The sequence below is a fragment of the Neopsephotus bourkii genome, unplaced genomic scaffold (assembly GCF_033783945.1).
Source record: "Neopsephotus bourkii isolate Nb327-2 ecotype Australia unplaced genomic scaffold, CSIRO-AGI_Nbou_v1 NB_1767, whole genome shotgun sequence".
NCBI lineage: Eukaryota > Metazoa > Chordata > Aves > Psittaciformes > Psittacidae > Neopsephotus > Neopsephotus bourkii.
Window position 1 is genome coordinate 8,069,078 of NW_026902241.1, and position 26,623 is coordinate 8,095,700.

The following is a 26,623-nucleotide window of genomic DNA, read 5'->3' on the forward strand; positions in this document are numbered from 1 at the left end:
ATCTTTATTTCACAATTATGAGAGCTTTACAGGCATTCCTAAAAGATTCCAGACTTTCCTCCCCAGAATTGTAAAGATGGGGTCTCCAATAATATATTTAGTAGGGTGGTTTTTTTAAATAATTTCTATCACAAATTTGGCAAGAGTCGCTCTAATTTTGGTAGAGGTAAAAAAATCAGCTTTCAGTACCTAACACAAATTAAGCCCAAACCTCAAAAATCAAACATTTAATACTGTATTTGATATGCTTCATTAGCTGAGGACTTCTTCCCTCTCCTGCTATCAACATTTAGGCCTAATATTAGGGACCAACTCAGCAGAACTGTTTGTCCTTTGATTATTAATTAACCCCTTTCTCTGCACCTGCTGTGCTGAAAGTCCTCTATTTACTTTCCATTGAACCCAGCTAAACGCTTGCATGTACATGGCAACTGAAGAGTACAGCAGGTGCAAGAAGAGCTGAAGGTAGCTAAATTGACTGTAAAATGGTAAAACGTATTCAGATTGCTTGAACTAAAGGATGCTAATACAATTTAGAATGAAACCTGTCATCTTTGCAAGTAAAAGTCCTTTTTTTGGATTAGGTGGGTTACATAATATCATCTAACAAAGAACAAGAAATTGTATTGCATAGAATAAGCTTCTATTAGGGTATAATTGTGCAAGCTGCTAATACTCTGGTGCTCTAGCAAATCACTTCAGCATGTAATGAACTTTAACTGCAAGCAGTCCCTGTTAGTATATGCTTTCATCCTTTGCTCGCTCACAGCTACAGTGCTCAGTGCCTCACAGGAGTGACCTAGCTCTGGAGATTAGGTTTACATAGGCAGCTTAGATTTTGTGACTCAGTATCAGAGAGTTCTGATTTTAGGTACCTGGTCACTACATATTGTCCTAGGCCAGAAACACTGACTAAATACCCTGCATTAGGGTTGAGTGAGAACTGACAAAATACAGATAGAACTACATCTTCAGCACACAGCAAAACCTTAAGAGCTGGAAGTAACTGAATTATTTCAGAGAAGCCTCAGGGGCTGGATGGGAAGTCCTCCTCCAAATTCAGGCCACAACTCTAAACTCTAGCACCTGAATTATTCTCAGAAGTTTGGAGATCTGTATACATTCTCCGATCCTTCAAGAAACACAAGCAGATGCACAACAGACACATACACCAAAAAAACCAAGCAAGTAAACAAAAAAACACAACCCAAACTCACCCACCCCCAAAACAAAGTAAAGCCCAAAACACACAACCCCGAAAATCCCAGGAAGGAGCTGAATTTTTATTCTAAGATGCATACAAAAGGATGAGATCATCCATTTGCTCATAACTACTAATGTTCCATCTCAGCCTCCTCTCTGGCTCTCAGATGTTTAGGACTATCAGAAAGAAAGCTCATCTCTACAATCCTTCGATATAATCTAATGCTTAAAGCAACTACTGTAACTACCTATGCCTGAGAAAAACCTAGCATTCTGAGTATGCATTATTCTGCATCTTTGACAGATAAATTTTCTTCACGGGTCATTAAGAAAGCTACAGATAAGCACCAAATACTTTTAAATAGTTCAATAATAAGTTCATCCTATAAAAACCCTCCAGTAAGGAGGGGTTTTATAAACACTAAGGGAAAGAAAGAAAAAATCTTTTACAGACTGATAAAAGACTCAGCTGTCGCTATATGAGGAAGATACTTACAGTTCAATTTCTTTACAAATATGTGGGGGCAGTGTACATTGCATGAGGTTTTGCCACTCTTCTGCTGTACAAACACTGTGGTAGGATAGCTTCTCCATCGTTACACGATAAATACACTCTGAATGGCGAATTCTGTGGTACATCTGAAAAGGGGAGTTGTTCATTAATGTCAAATTTTAATAAAGGAAAAAGATTCTTTCCTGTATTAAAGTACTTGCTCTTGAAACACACATCTGCAGAAATGCTAGTGCTTCTAGCTGTCCAATTTTACATTTTAGAAAAAGTGACAGATTATATGAAATTGAGTACTACTGGAAAACTGGGCCTTCTATTAAAAGTTCTTCACCTACTCACTCAGGTAAATGTCTAGGACTCAGGTGATTTTTTTTACTGTCGCTGAGCTCCCCGAAGAAAAAGAATCAAAGTGCAGGAATTGGAACCGGAGCTCAGACCCCTGCAATATGCTAACAGAAAGAAAGCTGATAACAGGTAACCGGTAACATGCCACTGCATGAATTCAGCTGCCTAATGGTATAAATAACTGCTACCTATGCACAGTAAAAAGTTCATGAGATGTTTATCATACTTACATTACTGTGCAATAACTGCAAAAAAATAAGAAGACTTAAGATCAAGAGGTTCAGACAGCTACTGAAGGAATTGCATAGTTCGTAAACAAGTGAGGATACAACAGCTTTACTAGTAAATACAATCCTCTAGAGCACTATGCCCTGAGTGGTAATATTCACCATCTAAAAGGAGTGAACTTACACACAAGTGAGAGATTTTATAGTCCCAAGAGTCATTTATATGCAGGCCTTTCTACCCACATTGAGTCATCTGGAACAAGTTTAAATAATTGCTAGTAAACTTTGCTGCCCCAGTATAATGACAGCACGATGTTGGTAAAATGGTTTAATGTAAATCACCAGACTTAACTGGTATTGCATTGTATCTTACCGCCCATGAATATGACACATTTCTTCTGCATAGCATTTTTATTGCGTTTATTGCATTTTTATACTTATATATATTAATGATCATTAAATTACTTATGCTACCTACGGGAATAGTAATATTTGTGACAATAAAGGGTTTGAAAACAAAAGTAGCTATCCACACTTATCTAGAAGCATGGATAATTATGAATATGCAGCACAGTGTATTAAATTGATATCTTTGAATAGTAAGCACATGGAATCGAGAGAATACATAACATCTCCATCCCCCCGTGAAATTTGTAAAATATATTATCTGAATTTATAAAAGGAAATAAGAATCATACTTTCTAATGGAAAAGAGATGACAGATGGGTATAATTCACATTTCATAGCTTGCTCTCTCAGTTTACAGGAAATTGATGTATTCAGAGTACAAATATTCCAGAAAGTATCAAACAAATCTCTATAATCCTTTAAAACTACAGTTACTCATCAAATAATTCAATGATTTTTGTTTCTTCGTTAATTCAACAAAACAGACTTTAAAATTATTTTAATAATCTGGAACACCAAAATCCTTAAACAGGGTTCTAAGTCTTCCCATTATAACCAATAGCTTAAAAAACTGTAAATAAAACTTACATTAGCACAGTGTAAGGCTAAAGCACAAAAGACTGCAAACATTTTAAAGTTGTTCTCATCAGTTTTAGAGAAGGCACTTCCACTTATTTTGTTCACCATCTGCACAACACCTATTACACTTCCTCGGCTTACAATAGGCATGCACAGGATATTTCTGGTTGTGTAGCCTGTGTAGAGGTCTACTTCTCTGGAGAGACAGAAAGAAAAAAAAGAGTTCATATTATTAATTAATATCAGTTCCTCGATTCTCACAAGTGTTGATGTACAACATACTAAATAGCTTTTGAAGTAGATGCAATTAGTACCTGCAACAAGTTCACCTCCGAAGTTCTCAAATATTTCCGTCTAATGTGTCATATTTAGAAAGAACTTTTTAATCCATTAATTTCCATTTTCAAGATAAAGAATTAATGCTTCCTCACTCATAAAATTAAAGAATATATTCACGTACTTAGGCATGCTATTTGTTAATAAACTTTTTTTCTCTTTCCCCTGAAACTAATCAGGTTGCAGGTAGGCTAATGAAGAAAATCAGCAACAGTCTACCTAGCTGAGCAAAAATCTGTAATAGGAAAAATAACTAAATTTTATTCCATTAGATTTAGATTTAATAAAAATAATTCTTTTTATTTGTATCTTTAAAATATCTTTGATGGCTAAAACATTTCAATAGATATTCATAGGCTGTCTGCTCTTCAGAAGATCGCAGCTCCATGAATGCATCCTAATAATAAATTTCAAGTAGTAACTTTAAGTAAACAGTGGGGTGAGCTGTCTTCCCCTCCCATGAATAATGTCCTACCTGTTAAAGCGTGGATCTGCATAGGCATCAGGGATGTTAAGGACTTCTCCAGTTCTTGCCACTTGACCAGCAATTCCTTTTTCTATAGAAAATCTGCAGAAAATGAAAATGTGCATTAGCCACAATATGAGCTACCTGGAAAAACGTCTGTCTTGGGCACGGTAATGGGTATTTGTTCCCAACCAGCGTCATTTTGATGCTTTCAGGAGAAAAACCTTACAAGACAACAGCTAGTAGTAAATGATAAAATAAAAAAGCACATACTAACAGATACTTTCTGAAAACATTTTATATAGCTACACAGTTTAATACAAAAGATGCCATAATATGACCATTTTAGTGACAAAAATTCCAAGTCTTCAAGCACCCTGTTATGCCTAACAAACGACAGTTGTATGTAACCTGAGATTTGTGTTTACCTTTACAAGCTACTAATTTCCTCATTGCTTTTACATATTCGTTGTTTCTTTAGACAGATCATTGGCAATATGAGCTTATTTCCTTAGGGGGTGGGCAGGTTGATTTGGTAAAATAAACTTTGGGAAAAGACCAGCAGAAGCTTCAAAGCTAAATATTACATGTGTTTCCCACCTACTAGCTTGTTTCATCTCATGACATGCAAACAATGCCATGGTACTAACTGCACCCCTTAATTGTCCCAAGAAAGTTAAACACAACATATTCTGGAGTTGAATCAGAAAAGTCTACAAGTCTGTCTTGTGAGGAAATAATTTTCAATTCTTTGACATAAAACAGTTATGACACACAAGCACAAAAGAATCTGTAGAGAAAAATAGGTACAAAGAATCACACATGTAACACTTTTAAATCTAAATGTACCCAGACAGTATCCTGACCCCACTGAAGCTACCGATAAAGCAGAGAGGATTTCACCTGCACATCTGATTTTAAGTTTATTTCTTCTGCTGGCTTCTACATGGCACCAATTTAAGGCTGATGACTGACTGCCTCAGAGTCATTTTCTTACAGATACTTAAGTTGTACTTCAGTATACAGCACCAGTATATGGCTCACACCTTCGCACTCAGAGTTAACATTTCAATAATGTTCACACAGAAAAGACAGATATAAGCAAAATAAAATAATTATCAAGGAGGATTATGAAGTGCATGTTAAATCAGGTCACCTTCTTTAATTCACACCACCTCCTTACTTGTCAGTATGTAAATTGCACCAATTTTGACTCCTTTCCATTCTCACTCACACAATGTAGTAAGTGGGAGTAAGTTTGCCCAAAGGAGTCTAAGTGAAGACAGGAATTACATCTCATACAGGCCTAGAACTTTAAATGTATAAGAAAATAACAAAAAAATCTGAGAAAATCTGTGCTGAGTATTTTAACAAAATTTTAGTGCAGGATATTTAGTCATAAATCTCTTGCTGTTTAAGAAGGTGCGTGTGTCAACCTGTATCTATTAAGGATTCATAATTTTTGAAAAGCAAAAAATGTTATATTTACTTTGCTTTGCGTTTTTCATTTAAAAAGTGCATGTGTGTGAAAATGATGTACTTGCAACATGAAGGAGAAATACACATCAGTTTTAGGCAGAGAATGCTGTGTGCTCATTTCAAGCCCATACACATTTTCAAATCCACCATTTCAAGCATACATCAGAATCACAATTAATTAAATATTTGAAAAAGAATTCACATGAGAAGAAGTACAACTAGATTACTGGACGTGAAATCTTCAAAACTAATGACCCGTCCACACTAAAGTCTACATGTGCCTAATCCATCCGTAAGAAGCATAAATTGTGACTTCCTTGCTTTGGATGTGCTTGAATTGCACAAATTTCAATTCCTCTTGGGAAAAAAAGTCCCATACTGGCAGACTATGGATTAGGTGCACCTTTACCTGCACCTTTACCTACCTCAGAACACCTCTGTTTTTTTCCCAACATGATTTCCAAAAGGACCGCCTCCGGAAGACGGCATTTCCAGGAGTGACGTTATAGCTTCAGAGACGTTGTTTCGATGGCACTGCAATGTCATTCCCAGAAGTACTACCTTCTGGAGGCGGGTCCTGGTGGGAATGATATCACAGTATGACAAGTATTGTCAGGGTACCTGCAGATAGGCACAGAGACTGGGTAATAAAATGCCTGCACATCTGTAGTTACAATGAAACTGCATTCTTCTGCCAGCTACTCTTACCTTATTTCTTTGGTCTTCTTGAAGACAGGTTTCCCATCATTTTCTTCTCCAATATCAAAAAGGTCTGAATACAGCTCCTTATTTTTGTGGTCAACCTGGAAGAGTGCACACCTATCTGCATTCACCAGGTTTTTTGCATATATCTATAGATAAAAAAGAAAGCTAGAGTTAATGGCCATGAGTTAGATTATCTTCAGTCATCTATCTGATAAAAATGTAATTCCTCAGTAGTCACAAGCTTGGAGAAATTATCCAGTATGAAAATCTGAAGGAGCATCCACCTGCAGAGCAATCTTCTAGGACACAGTTCCAAATGAAAGTGTCTCTTGTATTCAGTATTTTTTTTGTAAATTAGAGTGTTCCTCTCTAAGAATTGCAGGAATATCTTTAGAGGCTTGAATATTTGCTAAAAGGAAAAAAAAGAAAAAGCATCCCTCCCTCTATGTTTAGATATTATTTATCTTTATTAGATTTAAATAGATAGGATACAGAAAGATCTAAGAATATTTTGGCTTTTTGGTATTGAATACCCAGCAAAGACAGACATAAGGTAGTGGCTAGTGTTTGTTTCTAAAAAAGCTAAATTTGCCTGTAATACATAACAACGAACAAATAGGAAAGATTAGAAGTGCCTTTGTGGACGGCCCTATTCTATGCAGCAGAACAGGAAATGGCTGTGCCCTCTTAATGCCAGTGCCAGTTCTTTCACAAAAGCTGAAATTTGAACTACATGAACTAACCAAAGCCCATTAAGGTACCACCCATAGTTAAGGAAGTCCCACAATACAGCAACAGACTTGCACAGTATCTTTCATGCTTTGAAACAAGTAGTTTCATCTTAGCAAAACCAACTGGCAGCCACCACTGGTTATCAGAACAGAATCTCATCTCAAGAACACAGCAGCTCTTCACTGAAATGTTTCAACATACAATCAACTGAGAAGGGGAAAGAGTGAACCGAAGCTGAACACGGATCATTGTGTTAACTTAGGATACCAGTTAGGTTCAAGAACCTGCCTTATCCAATTCAGATGTCTCTTATGTATCTTATCTGCTCAGAAAGTATAGGAACTGCATGGTAGAGCATGATCTGAAGTGGATCTGTGGTAAGAGATTTTAATGAAAATTAAAAAGAATGCTAAAATCCCCATACTTATTATTACAGGAACAAATAAAATTTTAAGTGCAATCACTAAAGAGTGAAGTAGTGAGATAAAATTGGATTCTCCTCTTTTCTTACTGTGAGACATAGGATAAGCCATGTAATGATAAAATCACACTCCCATAAAATGGCAATAAGGTGCAAACGTAATTCAATTCATTGGCCCAAGAAAGAGCCAACTGCTACAACTTACAAAGGAAGCGGAGTATAAAACATCTATACAGGTTAAAATGCAGAAACATTGAAAGAAGATGAAGAGTAAGCATATTTTTATTGCCAACTGTGTTTTCCACCAGACCCCTATTCATAGTGAAAGAATAGGGAAGAGTATCAATATTTGTTCTCAATGCCATATGTTATGTTATACCGGTTCTTTTAAATGTTAAGCTATTTTAAGCAGTTCATTTAAATTGGAAAAGTCAATGTTCAGAAATGTGTCCTGTGTGCAGAATTCTTGACTGTGTACTAACTAGAATAAGACAAACACTGCAGAATATTTTCCATTACTAATTCAAGTTTCTAAATAAAACCACTTCAATATTGTTTGCATTCTAAGTTTGTTGTTTTTGAATAGTCTGGCTAAGAATATCACTTTGAAGATTGAAGCACACATTGGAGTACTGCTGGAGAGTAATTTTTTAAGACACAAACTGGAACAATGGTATCACAGAGCTGATGAAGATTTACATTAATGAAAAACAATAACTATGCAATGAATGTTCCTAAAACTAAAAAGCATAACTCATGTATCAAACAATCAAAACATGCTATAACTCATGTATCAAACAATCAAAACATACTACAAGCAACCAGTCCATATGTAAGTACTATCCAGGAAACAACTCTGAACCTTTTCAGAAACATAATCTATTTCTGAATTGTACTTTAATTCATAGATCAGTTATTTCAACAGACTTGGGTTTACTGGGGTATTTTTTATAAAATACTGAATGACTCTGTCACTCTAGTTATGGGTGCAGCCACCTTTGCAAAGTAAAAAGAATATCATGTCTTGCATATCTCATTCAGCAACTGGTACAAACACTCCAGGAGTAATGCCTGACCTCTAGCCTTTCCTACAGACTGTAACTTCTTCAGGAGTGTTTTGTAGCATGTAGCAAACTGAATTTAGGAAAAAGGAATCAATACAACAAGCTGGAATAAAAACAGAAGCTTTTTTGTTACAATTTTCAAACCTTCTCTAAAATACAATAGTAACTATTTAGTTCAGAGACAGTCATGTTTTAGTTATGAAAGCTGTGAAATCAATTAAATATCAAGCTGAACTCTGCCACATTCTTCCATATAGAGATGTTAATATGGTTTGTGTTACATGTCCATCATAAACAGTTCATATATTTAAACGATGCAATGTATTACTTGAAGGGAAGGAGAATGAAGGACTTTAATAACTAAGACTAATAAACTTAGAAGTGAAAAAGACAACTTACCATTATATGTTCAAGTAGAGAATCTATTGCAACTATATTATCAAAATATGTTCTGCAGAGAAAGAGGAGTTAGTAAATATTGGCATTTAGGCAAACACTTCTCAAATGGCTGTTGTGGGCTTTGGTGTCACAACCACTTAACAGTGGAGCACAAATACGTGAGGACAAACTTTTGCAACTTGAAAATCACTGACTGGCTTGCTATAGCACAATGGAATTGAGAAAAGGTTCTAGCTCTGTTTCTTTAGGTCATTATTGTACAATGACAGAACTGTAGCATATTCTCCATAATATGTGGAATTCTGTCTGTAGAAAAAACTAGCAAACTGCCTGCCATTGATTAAATAGGCCCCGGCTGAGCAACACTAACAATGTGTTAAAATGCTTTGGCACCCTTTACACACTGGCAATTCTAAAAGGACAAGTAAAAAGGAAAGGGAAAGCAATCCAAAAGATTTAAAGAAAACATTTCTTTCATTGCTTATTGTATTATCTGCATGCTTTCAAAAGATCTCATTAGGTTCACATATAGAGGACTATGTACCAAGAACTAATGGAAGCTATGGATTGTAGCTAAATTTACATCCTATTATACAATTCTTAACACAAATTAAAAGACAACAACTTAGAAAGCTCTTATTGAGTCTTCTCTGCCAAGCCAGGTGTAGCATGTCGAAGTTGCATAAAAAAAGTGATCTTGTAACTTGGGGAAAAAAAAAAAAAAAAGAATAAGGTATTTCAGTTTCACAGCAAAGCGGTAACTGTCCAAGGACAGTCAAGAACATTGAAAGGGAAAGGTCAAACTTATTAGTAAAAGAAGTCTAAACCTTTCAAATGCCAAGTCTTAATAGCCCTCGGATTACAATGTTCCCTGCAGACAGAAAGATATTGTCTCATGGCCTTGAACATATATGCAGCTCACTTCTGTTTGGGTCTAGTGGAAAGGAAATATATGCTAGTCTTACACTGTCAGGGACATGAAGAGGTGGAGCACTGCATACTATGCCCTTTCTAAAATGTTACAGAACAAGCCCCAGTGACACTGCATGCTAACAATTTCCTTACTGAAAAGGAAAGTCTCTTTCCATGTAAGAAAAAGAACAGACCATTTCTAAGAGAATAATTTTCTCGTTAATGCAAGACTTTACCTACAAGAAGTTCGTAAAGTTGTTACTAAATGATATCCCAATTTTGGTGCTCAAAACATTGGGTTTCTTTTTTGTTAAAACAAAATAATTCTAGAATTGATAATACCTTATGCAAAATATTTTCTTATTAAATATTTCAGTATTTATTGCGGTTTCTTATCTTGAATAACTAAAATAATTACAAAGGTCGTTAAAACAATCTTGGTACTACATACCAAGAGTAAATTGAAAGTCCATAAATCTGGGCAGACTAATCCACAGTTCTCTGGTAAACCAGCTCAGTACAGATATTAGCAACACAAGAGCACCCTGGAAAGGATCATAATGGTGCAAGACACTGCAGCAAGAGGGTAGCTCTGGGAAGGGAATGTTGAGAGTGTCCTTTAAGAGACACTCCAAATTGAAGCTGAAATAAAAACAAAAGCCATCCCTGAGGAAAAAAGCTAGGAAAAACATCTGGATGCAACCAGCTTGCTGTCCTTGCAAGGGGTAGACTCCTCCCTGTGGCGTATCACTCCCCATTCCAGCAGGGTCAGGCTGCCTGCATTCCTGAGCAATGGCATAGGAATCTTGGATGTCTTCTAATCTCATAATCTCAAGAATTGTTCATCATGACCCACAGAAGTGTTTGTAACAGCAAAAATTCAAGACATCTAATTTTTCCACAGTATCATCAGTCCTCTGTGATGCACTTAGAAATTCTTCAAGCAACTAGCTAGATAAAATGCTGTTAAACACCCTAGTCTGTGACTTACCAAAAGTACAACTCTGGGTTGTCTTTTAATTTACTGACTATCTCTACTATTTAAAGATGCTAATAGCAGCAACAAAGAAAAAGAGATGAAAGAAGAGCAGATCATCTAAGACACTAAACTGGCTTTGCAAGTCTAAGCCCAAGCTTTTGTGCTTTTTTTTGTGTTTCCAATTTAATCTTGCATTTATTGTGACAAGAAATTGAAAGAAAACATAGTGCATGCACTTACAGTCTTTGAAAATGAAAGCAGAGCATCTAAAAATGCAGGGAAAGAACAACTGTGAAGAATCAGGCAGCCCTGATTTTTCAGATATATTCCTGAAGTGTGTATATTTATGAATGTGTGTGTATACCTACATGTCACAAAAAGGGGGAGGAAGCTGAAGCAGGCTATTAACTTTTCATAAAGTCCTTTCAAGCCTCCTAAAATTCACCATCAAAAGAGATGGCAATCCTATTTCTCACTTCTCAAAAGAGGGGTATCTTTAACTCTGACAGAAGAGGGGAAACACAGGCAAAAACCCATGGAGATCAAGAGATGGTCGAATTCAAGATCCTCAGACAGTGAGAAGAGCGTGCAGCAAGCTCACTGCCCTGGACTTCAAGAGAGCAGACTTTGGCCTCTTCAGGAACCTGCTTAGTAAGGTTCCATGGGATATAGTCCTAGAGATCACGGGGGCCCAAGACTGTTGGTTGACATGCAAGGATCATCTGCTACAAGCTCAGAAGTGTTGCATCCCAACTAGAAGGAAGTGCAGCAGGAGGGCCAGGAGACCTCCTTGGATGGATAAGGAGCTGCTGAGGAAACTTTGAAGGAAAAAAGAGGCTTATAAAAGGTGGAAGCAAGGACAGGCAGCCTGGGAAGAATACAGGGATTTTGTCCAGGAAGCTTGGGACCAGGTTAGGAAAACTAAGGCCCAGTTAGAATTAAACTTAGCTAGGGATGCTAAGGATAACAGGAAGGGATTCTATAGGTACGTAGCGAATAAAAGACAGACTAGGGACAACGTAGGCCCTCTCTGGAAGCTATCGGGAGAATTAGCTACACAGGATTTGGAGAAGGCTGAGGTTCTTAATGATTTCTTTGCCTCGGTCTTAACTGGTAAGGGCTCTGACCACACCACCCAAGTCTTGGAAGGCAGACACAGGGACTGGGAAAATGAAGACCTTGGGCCCACTGTAGGAGAGGATCTGGATCGAGATCATCTTAAGAATCTGAAAATACAAAAGTCCATGCGACATGATGAAATCCATCCGGGGGTCCTGACGGAGCTGGTGAATGAAGTTGCTAAGCCGCTGGCCATCATATCTGAAAAATCATGGCAGTCAGGTGAAGTTCCGGACAACTGGAAAAAGGGAAATATAACCCCCATTTTCAAGAAGGGGAAAATGGATGACCCAGGCAATTACAGACCAGTCAGTCTCACCTCTGTGCCTGGCAAAATCTTGGAGCAGATTCTCCTGGAAGGCATGCTAAGGCACATGAAAAACAACAAGGTGCTTGGTGACAGCCAGCATGGCTTCACTAAGGGGAAATCCTGCCTGACCAATTTGGTGGCCTTCTATGATGTTGCTACGGAACTGATGGACAGGGGTAGAGCAGTTGACGTCATCTACCTGGACTTGTGCAAAGCATTTTACACCGCCCCACACGACATCCTTGTTTCTAAATTGCAGAGACATCAATTTGATAGGTGGACCCCCCCATGGATAGAGAACTGGCTGAATGGCCGCATGCAAAGAGTTGTGGTCAATGGCTCAGTGTCAGCTGGAGACCAGTAATGAGTAGTGTCCATCAGCGATCGGTGTTGGGACCGGTCTTGTTTAACATCTTTGTTGGTGACATGGACAGTGGGATTGAGTGCATCCTCAGCAAGTTTACCGATGACACCAAGCTGTGTGGTTCGGTTGATACGCTGGAGGGAAGGAATGCCACCAAGAGGAACCTTGGCACACTTGTGAGGTGGGCTGATGCCAACCTCATGAAGTTTAACCATGCTAAGTGCAAGGTCCTACACTTGGGTCGGAGCAATCCCAGACACAGCTACAGGTTGGGCAGAGAGGAGATTCAGAGCAGCCCTGTGAAGAAGGACTTGGGGTGTTGGTCGATGAGAAAGTGAACACGAGACGGCTTCAGTGTGCACTTGCAGCCCAGAAAGTCAGCTGTATCCTGGGCTGCATCAAAAGGAGCGTGACCAGCAGGTCGAAGGAGGTGATCCTGCCCCTTTATTCTGCTCTCAGGAGACCTCACTTGGAGTATTGTGTGCAGTTGTGGTGTCCTCAACATAAAAAGGACATGGAACTGTTGGAACAAGTCCAGAGGAGGGCCCCGAGGATGATCAGGGGACTGGAGCACCTCCCATATGAAGATCAGCTGAGAAAGTTGGGGCTGTTCAGCCTGGAGAAGAGAAGGCTGCGTGGAGACCTCATAGCAGCCTTCCAGTATCTGAAGGGGGCCTATAGGGATGCTGGGGATGGACTCTTTATTAGGGACTGTAGTGATAGGACAAGGAGTAGTGGGTTAAAACTTAAACAGGGGAAGTTTAGATTGGATATAAGGAAGAAATTATCTACTGTGAGGGTGGTGAGGCACGGGAATCGTTTGCCCTGGGAGGCTGCGAATGTTCCATTCCTGACGGTGTTCAAGGCCAGGTTGGACAAAGCCTTGGGTGGCATGGTTTAGTGTGAGGTGCCCCTGCCCATGGCAGGGGGGTTGGAACTGGATGATCTTAAGGTGCTTTCCAACCCTAACTATTCTATGATTCTAAAACACCACAAGGAAAAACAAATTCTCTAAGATATAATCAGATGCACCACCACCAAAAAAAAAGTTTAACAAGTATGTACCACTGCCACCCACACCTTCCAACATGTGCCTTCACACCTGCTTGTGAGCTACAGTATAAAACACAGGTATATTTGAAAAGCCATGTTAGAAAATCTCATCAAGTAAACTGATGAGATTATAGTGCAAATCACACTTACTTTGATACATCAAGCAAGAAGTCATTCAGTTCAGTCTGCTTGGCCAGCCCCCGGCACACCTGGAAGCACAGATTACGTTATTATTTGCTCCAGAAGAACACTGAAGTCAGAGTGAAACTGAAGTCACACACTCTAGCCATTTAATTTGTATGAAAAAATACCACTATCAGTATATACTTATGTTACAGCACTACATAAAATTAGAAGCTCTGTTTGTGTGCTAGGCTTCCATCTTAGCTATTTAGCTGCCAAGTTAAAACTATTAAATGCAAGCGACATCTTTCTTATGACTCTTCAAAAAGATGTTGGTTGCTACAGTTGTTCATGCTGCCTCAAAGGCTGCCACTGAATGTAGTTATAGAATCAACTTAATGACACTTCCTTATCCAGACACTCAGCTCTTCTAAGAATGTCAAATACTTTGTGTGCTTTCTTCCTTACCATATTTTTACCCTTTTTTCCAGGTTGCAAAGTAGCAACTGCAGACTGACAAAGTAGAAACTGAAGACTGCCATCAGGCAAATTTAAGTAAACTAAGTAGCAGACAATATATGCTCAACTTCGGGAAAAATCAGCATGAATATGAACACAAAACCCAGTAAGTACATTGCACTTTAGAAGAAAAAGTGTTAGATTAAGCAAAGCTTTGAACTGCATTTTTACTTCACTTAATTGCATACTTCGTATCTATAGTAGAATTGCACACCTGTAGATTACTACAGCAAGCACTGGGGTCAAAAAAAGAACACAAGCCTCTACTGTTTGTACCTTTCACATAAATAAATACTTTTCAGAACTAGTAGTGTCTTTTATCTGTGCAATGAAGATATAAACAAACATGTAAAATATGATAAAATACATCCACAAGCCTTAGTCATGCATATAACTAGGAACCTAAGTACAAAGTCTTGACAGCAGCTACTTCCTAAAGCTCAGCTGAGTCAGATACAGCCCAACATCAGATAAAAATTCTTGCATTCTTCTTAAGCAAAAAGTCAGGGAACAAAGGCAAGGCTTCTGCTTATCAGAAGGGAGACAGTGTGAGATGTCCCTGCCCATGGCAGGGGGGTTGGAACTAGATGATCTTAAGGCTCTTTCCAACCCTATGATTCTATGATTCTATGATTCTATGAAATAAAAATGACCACTGAACAGTCTTAAACTAGCCTTATTTTGTTAGGTGTGAAAGACTTCTTGGTTTAAGGAGTCATTTTCATGAAGTGAAGCTACAACCGCACATAATTGGCAATTCTACTGGCATACAATAGTATATGCCAGGTAATTCTGCCTAAATAAATCTGGCTGAATGATCATCCCAAAGTTAATCACTTTCAGCACTAAATACTAGATACTAGAAAAGGAAAGCAGGAAACTTTCAGCAAGTCTTCTGTCAAATGTATGAAAGACACCTTGTAAAAAAAGCACACCATGAATTTCTTCCTGTGAATTGACAGAAGAATCGATGTTTAGCATCAGAGTCACTGTCTTCTATTAGCTGAAGTAATAAAACCTATTAGCAAAGCTGGTGGGGTTTGCTAGAGCAGCTTGCACTGTGTGGAGCTTCATTAAGCACCCGACTATGGACAGCATGTAGCATCCTTCGTGGGAGTAGTTACAGGTCCATGAAGGAGCTAGTAAGGATTGCTTAAAGCAGGCTTAGCCAGCAGCACCTAATAATCTCAAACTGATTACCAAAGCAGAAGAAAAGCAACCAGTTAGCCTAGCAGTTCCCTAAAAAAAAAAAAAAATAAAAATCTGCAAAGTTGTTATAATTCTGCTTTAACAATTATTTAACTGCTTTGTTAAAGATTTGGGTTTGGGTTTTGTCTTTGTTTTGATCCACAGTTGTAAGGGAGGAAACCCCGCATAATGAACACTGAAATGTTAGTGTATTTTTCCCAGGTTCAAGGAAGGTCTTGAATCAATGTTCTAATAGTGACCTCCACTTAAATTTGATCATTATCCATGTTCCTGCTAGTCAAGTTCTGGCAGAACAGATACACAATAAAAAATTAAAAACCACTCACACTTACTTGTACTTGATGTATTGCTACTGAAGCCCATGCAAGATTTGCTGTTGCAACCTGAAACAAAAGAGAAGAAACTAACTCTGAAGAAACCTTGAAAATGTTCTTGTCTTCTCCCATTCAGCTGCTAAGTAAACTGACTGAGCTGTTTAAGACAGGCTTTAGGAAGATGGTTATTTGTGGAAGTCTTGGTATACTTGCAAGTGTTTCAATTTTAGTAAGGCACATTCAGTCACAAAATCAGTATCCAGAAAATGCTTACAAATGCTCTTCAGAAGCAGTATTGGGAGCCCATCAGCTCAGAAATACAACATCAAAATAAACGTCTCATAAGCCAAGGGTTTTAAAAATTACATTATGTACACTGTTGAAAGGCATCTGCCATAGAAATAAAATATCCCACAACAGCTTTCTGGGGCTGTATCTCTTGAGCCACAGCTATTTCCAGCTGCAAACAGGCACTGTTTCGATCATTACCATTTCAGTGGCAGAAGAACCAGACCTGATCCCTCAGCCAAGACTAGTGTTTTAAGTAAGACAGTTTCCAGGCAACATTTCAAACAAATGGCATGTAAACTGCAGTTAACTAAGATGTGCTACCATGAATAATCTCCTGTCCTTGAAACACAGGAGCTTTATAGGAACACAGAGGGCAGAAGTACAAGAGGGCTGCTGCTGCATACCCTCCTAAAGTACTTCCTCCACCACCAAACAGAACACATTGTATGCATTTTATAAAAACTGCTAATGGCATCCAAAGACTTTCTGAAATCTGAAAATGAAAAGAATGCTTTAGAACACTCAGAAAGTGACATTTAAATTTTTATAATTTACTAATAAAATACTTTTATTTAGGAGCCAGTCTTTTTTTAGCAGTACATTCATGAACTTCAGTTACAGATGGTATTTCATATAGCAGAAAAGACACATAGTTACACAGAACGATGCATGTCTGAGACCTATCTGAACTGCAGATTGATTAATGCAATAGAACAATTTTTAAAAATAAAAACATAGTATATAAGCAGGAGAATTAATGAAGCCTGGTTTTGTATGAATACCTGTTGTTTGTTCCGTGAGCAGGGACACTGTCACCACCATATTAATCCAGTTCCTTACCATGACCTCTACTTATCTGGTGGAAAAATATCAGATATAACACTGAGGCTGAAGTGACTGCCCCACACACATGTATGATCATCACATGTATGCTAGGCTACTCAGGTTACTGATAAATGGAATATATGTTTGACAAGTATTGCTGGGTTTTCCTCCCTTGGAAGGGCTGGTTTTACTGTCTCTTGTCTGCACATTTTCTTTTCACAAGAATAATTCCTGTTCAGCACAGCTACACTGTTCCATGCTGCATCTAGTACCGCTGTCGAGACAACAGACATGGCTAGAACCCACCTCATTTTGTCCTAATCTCTGTGTTCAGGTTCCCTTCTCTGGGGAAGGGTACAGAGAGAAAAGAACGCTACATTTGTCCTAATGTATGAACTTTCTTAATGTGTAGATAGGACATAAGGATCCTCACCCAGACACAAGAACCAAGATGCACTTATAACACTTCTAATACAGTGATAGCCTTTGAGGCATCTGCTCCATTATCAGATTTGTTTGTACTTGGCTAACAACTCGGAACTTTGGTTTGATAAATGGACACATACGAACAAAGCAGCTAGAGGCCTTATAAAAATACAATAAACCATGCAGCATAAAGCACAGTCATGGAAATGGGAAGATTGTTATGAATTTCGGGATGAGGAAGCTTCAGAAGGAAGGAAAAAAAAAAAAAAAGTCAGAAGAGAGCTTTATGAATGGCACCTAGATTAGCAGGTCATCCAGATAACTGTAATCAACAGTTTCTAAGGACATCTAGGTCAGGAGACAAAGTACAGTGAGTACATCTTGACACTCAAAAAGATAGTATAGGCTAGAGCAACAGAAGATGCCAGCTCATAAAAGCTAAAGAAAAGGCTGACCCAAAACCTGCACATGGTTGTCAACCTAGGAAGAAACCAGGAGAAATAAGGACTCGACAGCCAGCATTCCTTTTCCTCCCAGCAAAAGGCCCTGAAAAGACTATGTGCATCTCTGTGCGCGATTCCTGGAAATACCTCCTGGACACATACAACTTGGTGTCTGTAAGTTTCAGAATGTGAATGCAAACACGTGAAATTTCTTTGCTTCTCTTCTGTTCTAAAATAAAATCACTTTCTCCTGCCTAGGATTGAGACTTAGTATACTTGCTACAGTGTTGCAACATTATGTTTTACAATAGGGCTCCTTCACTTGGGAAGCCACACCAAAAAACCCATTAAAAAAAACCCCAAATCTTTCCATACTGCAAAATAAAGCCTTTCTGGAAAGTTAAAATTGAGACTTGGGATAACTTGTCAGCATCCTTTTTACATGAAGTTATTTCATGTTTTGACATTTGATTTACACTTATATTTCATTTGCCTCCTCCTGCATAAACTTCTGTAACAACTCTGTACTGAGTTTATAATCAATAAAGCAATCTTGAACTCATTTTGCCACAAAAGAACACACGGCAAAATTCTTGCTGTGTCCTTGTACTTGAATATGTTCATTTTACCTCCTGAGAATACAAATCACTGATGTATTTTTCAATAAATAACATTTAAGGAGAACAACAGTCAAGTACAAAAAAAGTACAAAACACATGAGAGGAGTGAGAGAAGAGCGCTGGGAGGGGAACAGGGATCCTGAAGTGCTGACCACTGTGGGGAAGTGGGCAAAGGCCAGACATGAGCTCACCTCTTGGTGACTAAGGTGGAAGGCTTCTTTGCCCCAGTGACGGTAAAGCTCCAGGATACCAATTAGATCACCAATTGCAGTGACAATTGGCAAACACAGAACAGATTGGATACGTGTCCCTGATTCCAGTCCAGTACCTTTGGGAAATCGCTCATCCTAGGAAATGTAAACAGAAAGTGATAAAAAGTAACTGTCACAACATTAATATGAAAGATATACTGACATTTTTCTCCCCCTCCTGGCTGATCAAATCTGCAGGAAAATGGTAAAATTCACTAAACCTCTTATCTCAGCACAATTTAGACACTATTAAGACATCTAAAAAAAAAAAATGCTATTAAAAATTCAGCATTAATTTACATTTACAGATAACCTTATTGATGTAAAGTCAGAATTACCTGTGATGTTGGAGCCAGCTTTAGGGTTTTTTTTATATTACATTTTCTCTGATCTCACAGGCAGCCAAACCAGTACTTCACTGCTTATACCAGTCCAGATTAAGTAAAAACCCAAACTAACAACACAACCTCACCCGCTTCCCTTTCCCCCCCAAAAAAACCCAAAGCATTTGTAATCAAGTGGACTGCTCAGATTTCAGGATTCTGAAGGAGACAGCCATGCTTACAAGAGAACAAAAATTGAAACCTGAAGCTAAGGCTTTCGGTTATACAAAGTTACAATCCTCAACCAACCACTGAGGAGGAAAATGTGTCCCCCAAAATTATACTTGAGAGTAAGAATCTTCCTCCTCTTATGTATCCTGAATAAATCAGTGGAAAAGTTATAAGAACAAATGGCAAAATAATCCTACCAGCTGCTATAAAAGGCCCAAATTCATAACTTTTCATCTACACAGGGAATGTCCAAAGCTTCAGTTCCCCATGTAGGAAAACTCACAAACACCTGAGAAACCACCTGGATGTTACAGTTAGTGAGGCAGTAACTAGCCGATGTGAAATGTGGGAGACCCACTTTATTGCACATCAGTCCTTCAGTATTTGATTTGTACCAGATGTTCCCCACAGGCTGTGCTTAGCCAAGACAGACACTCCTTCAAGGCTGATTAAAATCTCTCCTTTCTTAAAAAGAACCAGCAAGTAATCTCTACCTTAATTACTAAGATGACAATCAATCTGAACCAGTAGGAACAAATGACAGGCACAGGAGAGTGGTAAGCACTTTGCAACATGAGCCTCCTGCTTTCACATTTTAATTTTGTCCCTTCGCCCCCCAGACATGGCTGGCAATTCTATCTGTAAGCACTTTTCCGACAGTGTCGAGATGCTCCTAAAATCACATGAAGGCAAACCATATCACCCAAATGAATCTCCCTGTTCAGTCAACAATCCACTGATACTGTAAACTAATGAAGTTCAAACCTCCTCCTCACTACCTCCCCCTCACCAAGTTTATTATGAACATAAAACCAAAACACACAAGCCTTGATACAAGGATATAATGATATTAATTGCAAATTGCCAGTAACAAATCAAGCCATATACATGACTGGAAAAACACTAGAAACACATAAAATCTATACAGTCCAGAGAAAACACTGACTGTTACTACTGGGAAAAGTGGCTTCTGCCTTTTGCATTTGTGGTTCTGCTTAAGTGTACTTATATTAGGCATTTGGTATTTTGTTTATAGCCTGAGTTTTGCCAATAAAGGTCATACATTTTTGCAACAGATATTTTTTAAAATAGAGACAGCAATGTCCAATTTTGGCCACAGTAGCCAAAGATTGTTTTTCTGGACAGAACTCAAAGTACAGAAAACACTGAAAAGAGGAAAGAATTCAACTTCCTTGGTGTTCTCACAGTTGATCATAAAGTGTTCTCATAAAGTACAGTTTAAATACCAGTTTTATACAACTGTATAGATGTGACTAGAGCATAAAGTTTAAAATAAAAAACGAAAAGGACAGACATACAGAGTACCAAGATTTATCAGAATATCACCTCAGGACTTTCTGAGCCCTTTTATGGACAAAGGCCTGAATTTTGATACCTTTTACATTAGTGTGCCTTTCATGTAGGTCTACCTATATTTTAAGTATTGTAGCTTTACCCTAGTGTAAGTAGGGATCAAAAGCCTGTCTAATAAACAGAATTCTGACTGACATTCCTGTCAGTGTGAGCCCTGCATTACAATTAATTCAAACTTTGGTTGACTGTATAGAAGTCATCTTGATTGGGATTAGCACAATGAGTATTTCAAGACCAGGACAGGAGTTTTGACTGTTTGGGTTGGTTGTTTTTTTTTCTCTCCAAGTGACTATGGTACTATTACTCCATTACTTCTCTTATCTGACAACCCAAAAAAATCAAAAATCAAAAAACAAACCAAAAAAACCCTTAAAAATAAATGAGATATTCTGAAATGATTCCATCAAGCCAATCCAAACTCAGTTTTATTTTCTTGGTAGCAAGACAGATGCAAATTCTATTGTTATACATTCAGCTCAATAAACATTTCAGTATTAAACCATTCATTCTAAGAACATGCTGTAATCATCTCATTAAAAATAAAGCTTTTTACCCCCAGAATATCTTCTACTAGCAACGTTTTTCTGGATCTGGCTACATAAGCAGATACTGTAGTGCCATGTGCAATGGGCCCTGCAGGAATGAGCCGTGGTTGTCCTTCTTTAGCTCCTGGTGGTGTAAATACACACAGACTCTAGTTAGAAGGAAAAAAAAAAAGAAAAAAAAATAAAAGAATGCAATTAGAAAGCATGGTTACTTTTACAGAGTTACTGTGCTACCTGCTTAGTGTAAAGGATTGGCTAAAGGAGATAATACAGAGAAACACAGCTTTTGACAATGAGTAAGTAGTTGGATGAACTCAACTGTTTTGGAATCTTAGGAAATCCTGCTCTAAAGTCACCATTCAGAGAGTAGATAACTATTCTGCTGAGGTCAAGTCATCACATCAGAACTGGACTGTGCTCACCTTGAACACACAGTACACCACATAAAGACTCATTAAAGAAAAGATTACCTTGCAAGAGAAAGATAGATTGTTTGTTTTGTAGGACGCACTCATTTATTTCAATAGAAATTACTCAAAAAGTAGATATCTTTAAATTTCTTGTTTACCTCATCCTAAGGAAAGCTAATTTCGAAATCATCCTAACACTGTATTTCTTGAAATACAAGTGAATGCATACGTCCCCTACACTAGAAGCAACATCCTACTTGCTGCCTGCCTAAAAGTGTCCCATTTGTTGAAAACTCAGGTATTGACAATTCATACCATTGTCAGGTATTGACATTCATACCATTAAACTCATCCAGAAACATCTGATAATTGTTCTACAACAAAAAGTTAACACTATGAGAGTGAATGGGATTACAAACATTATTTTATAAGCAGAAAACTAAACATGAAAGTCAAACCTGCAAACCCTTTTTATGCCAAACACTCTTCAAATCTAAAATTTTACTCATCTTTGGATGAAAAATAAACTTTATGGAACAGTAAAATGCTGGAAAACAATGTCTTTATCACAGTCTCCTTAAAATTTTCCTTTATCACCCCACCCCAGAGAACCTGCAAAGCAATAGTCTGTTAGTGACAACTAATTTTAAAATCACAAAACCACAAAAAAACAGTCTCCTATGCAATCATCAGGAGCAGTTCATTTTACAAGCAAGAAGTTTCGACTTCTGTTTTATTTTTCTACCTTTGTCTCATTACATCCATCAATTTATGTGTCTCCTAAAGCTACAGATGACCACAGACTCTCAAAATTTACCACCATCACACCCTATTCAGCACTCAGAGCTATTACCCTTTAAACACAAAGGGAATTCATTCAGGCACATAAAGAATAAATGACACAGCAAAGATTACACGTACTGCTAAAACAGCAGGGATCAAATCTCTATGTTCAAGGCTCCAGCTTACTGTCCTAAGGTATTGAGCCATCCCTCCTTATACATCCCTAATATTAACAGAGCTAAAGCACCACCTCAGAGACCCACCTTCTATTGGCAAATTGTGTTTCCTTATTTACTATAATCAATGATGCAGTTTATTTCACCAAATAAATTTGTAAGACCAGGAACATCTACAGAAAGCACCTGTAGTTAGTAATTTTACTGCTAAATAGCTATATGATTTTAAATTATGACCTTAAACCATATGAACTAAGATGAAACATTCCTTGCTAGGAAAATAGATTTTTTACATTTTTATTATTTTGTTATTATTTATACAAATAATACCACAGATAGATGATAGTGCCACCATATGAAGTACTACTACCATTCTTGGTAGAAAAGGCCACATTATGTGCCACTCCTTTGTACTGATTAATTTTATTATCAGACTTTGCTTTCATTAGGGATGCTACAAGGGTCAAGCTCCCAAGATTCTACAGCATCAACAGTTATGATAATTAGTATTAATTACAACTAATCTCTCTCCTATGTTTATAATTCACAAGAGTTTCTATAACAATAGACAGAGGCAGAGGCACAGGCACTCCAGATTCCAGTAGCTCAGAATCCAATGTTGCTTTGAAAGACTGAACAAAGAACTTTTAAGAGTTGTTTAAGTAAGATTTCTGCTGAGCCTTAGCAGTAAGCAGGGAACTTCACACTGGAATTGGTATTATTTAAATATCATGCCATTGTATTACAAGTACCTCACAGTCTCTAACCGTGCATTATTACAACCCCCCTGTAAGTTGGGTGGCAATGCTACCCTCATTTTATAGATGGAAACTCCAATAAAAAGTTTTTATTAATATAGCTATTGTAGCTAAGGCTCCAATTACTATTTGAGTAAAAACTTCACAGCTCACTGCACAGCCTACAGAATGCCTTGCACTATAGCTTCGAGTGAGCTAAATGGACCACAAGATGAAGAAAACTCAAGCGTAAAAGAAAGACAAACTTCAGAGACCAACGGTTACCAACTTGGACCCTATGGGACCAAGTAAATCACTAAAGAGGGGCTCTTTTCTAGCATGGAATACTACAGGTACAATTTGCACCTGAAAATTCACCTACTGTCAGCTGCACAAAATGAAACAATGATCTGAGATACATCCTCTCATAATTATAATTCCTTTATTCTGCAAACATGAAAGGCACATTATAAAACATACTAAGCAATTTCAGAAAGAACATACAGAAATGTTCAGAAACTAAGGAGATGCAATATAATGCACCAGATGCAGGTAATCCTGTCGTGATGAAGGTACATCAGCTGTGATGGATGAATCACATTTTGGAAGGAGGAAGTTGAACTTTATGCTGAGGTGAAAACAAATTGTCAAAGAAAAGTACAGAATTCACAGCCAAAACAAGAGTGAAGTCTATCCAAGCAAAACCAGCAGTCCAATGGTTAGGACATTTAGTTGAGTTCATTTAGAGAGAAAAACACTTGATTCTGACAAAACCAGTAAGTCAGTATTTGTCCTGTTATTTAAACAGAAAGTCAGACAATCTCAAAAAGTTCAGCAAGACAAGGAAAAGATGTTTTCATCCAGTTATTCATTTGCTAATATTATGCTACAGCTGAGAATTAAACTACCTTTAAAGATAAAATAGAGCTGCCACATAGTATTTTAGCTCTGACAAGTCATTTGAGCATATTTATTTCATGTATCTCATGCAGTTGGAAGGAAAGACACTCCTTCCATGAAGTAGCTCTACTGAACATGCTTCCTCCCAAATCTCAACGCACTTCAGAAAGAGACTAACAGTTTGCATTATTGGTAGTGATGCCTAACAGCAATTAATAATCAAAATAAGGAACTAGGAGATCTTCAACCACAACTTAAACAATATATATTCAATATATAAAGGAACTGAGAAAATATGAAGTCCCATAATTTCCCAAACACTATACAGATAAGGTAAGGAAAAGGTTAAGGAGATAGCAGGATGCCTGTGCACTGCTCGCTGTATCTTTTGCTGCTATAACCACCTGCAGTGAGAATGTATGTTAGTATCACAAACAGGTAAACACGAGCAGATCTTTAATGATACAGTGATGTCATGATCTATCAACTAATTATAGATATCTAATATAGACAGATAATTAGATATCTCTGCTGCTGAGGAGGAAGAAGGCAACCAAGGTGAGAAAGTCACTCTGGGCTTGATAAACACACCCCACCCCCCCCAAAAAAAAAAAAAACAACAACCAAAAAAGAGCAAATGTTTGCAGAGCAAACCCTTTGAAAGCTTCCAGGTTCATGAATTCTGGAACACGGTGGCCCAAGAGATCCTGCAATTCCCTATTTTGACCTGTTTCCCCATCCTTCCAGGCACAGACAGCTCTCCTTACTTACATGAAGTTCAACTACACTATGACCAATCTTTTTCCAACAAGTCCATTATGGTGATGGACTTCTTTAAGTGTAGTTTTAGGCAGGGGACACTGAAGTCTGACACCAGAAACCTCCTATACCTTGTTGGAACCTCAAGAGCACAAGGTGCTTCTTTTCCTGCTGTCTGTTCCAGCTGGGCCCAGAATCTTCACAATTCCTTCCCTCCCGTTTCACCTCTTGATTCACTTTGATAAAGTGAAAAAAACCCTCATGAATTTTGACTGATGTGACAGTGTGGCTTGGGACCCACTAATGGCCTTAACATAACAGTAGGGAGCAAGATGTACTTAAAAAATCCAAACTGAAACAAGAGAAAATCCAAAACTTGTAACAACCATAACAAAGGTTCAACCCTGGTGAACACAGACAGTTGTAGCAAAGTTCACCCTTTCATATTTCATAGGAACTTTAGATATAGGCAACATATATTTAATCTCTAATTTCTTTTTAAAATCCTAATGTATTAACAAGTCTTCCAGTCTACATGAGTTCAGAATGATGTCCACTGTAATTACTTCCTGAGGGATAGCAACATGACAGCATTCTCAATTCACACCTAAACACACAAACTTGGCTTTCGGATACATAACAAAATTAGTACATAACCAATAAGCCATAATACCACGGCTTTTAGTGCTCTTTTCTTGGTGGCATGCACATAGTCTGTCAAAATTATTAAGTAATTTACCTTGAACCTCTTATACTGCAGCTGAAGAAACCTTCATTACTCTTCACTTTTAACAGCTAAAAGCATGCACATGAAAAATTTCTGATGTTCATCCTCCCATTCTGTTGTAACCTGGCCCCACAAATTTGGGGATTTTTCTATTCAAAATCTAATGCTTGACAGAGGAAACAGATTAAAATCCTCATAAATGATGAGGAGCAGGATCTTAAGTCTCATAACACAATACCATCAGCACCTTCTGACAGGTATTTTACACATATGTATCAGAATACACAGGTATTCTGATAGTTAAACACAAGCAACTAATCTCTGTCTAGTCTCCTAACCAGTTTTGCATTCTACCTATATTCATCATGACCATATTCCACAAGTTTAAATATTGACAGTTATTTATCTGATTTCTTTCAGTTTGATAATTTATTGACTCAAAGTTAAACTCAAGATACTATAACTCAGCAACAGCTTTCCCTCTCTGCTATCATTATTCATGAGCAAATAAGAAAGCAACAGATTTCTTCCACTTTATATATATAAAGAGTACATGATATTAGAATCGACTCAAGGACAGAGACCAAGATTTTCTGGACTGACTTGCAGCTAGAAGGCTTTCACCTGGAAACATGTTTAAAAGACTCAAATTTCAGTGAATATGTCTACATACTCAAAATAATGCACCTCAGCCTGGCACAAGACCCTGTGAGCAAGCACACGTTTTTCCCTCGGTTCTTAATAATTCAAATCACCCACCCCGTCAATGCACTAGGTGGCACTGCAAATCAAGCTGCAACATTTTCTGTATGAGCAGAAATTCTAGAATAGCTCCCTGAAGCAGAGAGTATGTGCAGATATTTGTGGCCTCACATAATATTTCTTTCAATAAAGCTATTTGAAACTGATGTCTGAAGGAAGGATGATCTCTTTGTCAACACAATTTGCAGCTTCAGGAAGTAAGTAACACAAGACCTCGGAACAGCTACTTTAAGTGTCTGCCTATTACATTCGAAGTCATGCAT

The 26,623-nt window shown here is 37.8% G+C and overlaps 1 protein-coding gene across 7 annotated transcripts in view; it reads right to left on the reverse strand.

The window, feature by feature from the left end:
• Nucleotides 1-26,623, reverse strand: part of PDE10A (phosphodiesterase 10A) — a 369,055-nt gene that overhangs the window by 26,893 nt on the left and 315,539 nt on the right. For 6 of the 7 annotated variants that reach the window (XM_061378676.1, XM_061378678.1, XM_061378677.1 and 3 more), the window contains 9 exons: nt 21,115-21,255; nt 18,574-18,729; nt 15,796-15,846; nt 13,763-13,821; nt 8,876-8,927; nt 6,263-6,405; nt 4,085-4,177; nt 3,283-3,469; nt 1,700-1,842 (listed from right to left, as the gene is read on the reverse strand). In XM_061378676.1, coding sequence (XP_061234660.1) covers nt 1,700-1,842; nt 3,283-3,469; nt 4,085-4,177; nt 6,263-6,405; nt 8,876-8,927; nt 13,763-13,821; nt 15,796-15,846; nt 18,574-18,729; nt 21,115-21,255 — 1,025 coding nt within the window. The remainder of the gene's footprint in view (nt 1-1,699; nt 1,843-3,282; nt 3,470-4,084; nt 4,178-6,262; nt 6,406-8,875; nt 8,928-13,762; nt 13,822-15,795; nt 15,847-18,573; nt 18,730-21,114; nt 21,256-26,623) is intronic. The other variant, XM_061378674.1, reaches the window with a different exon arrangement.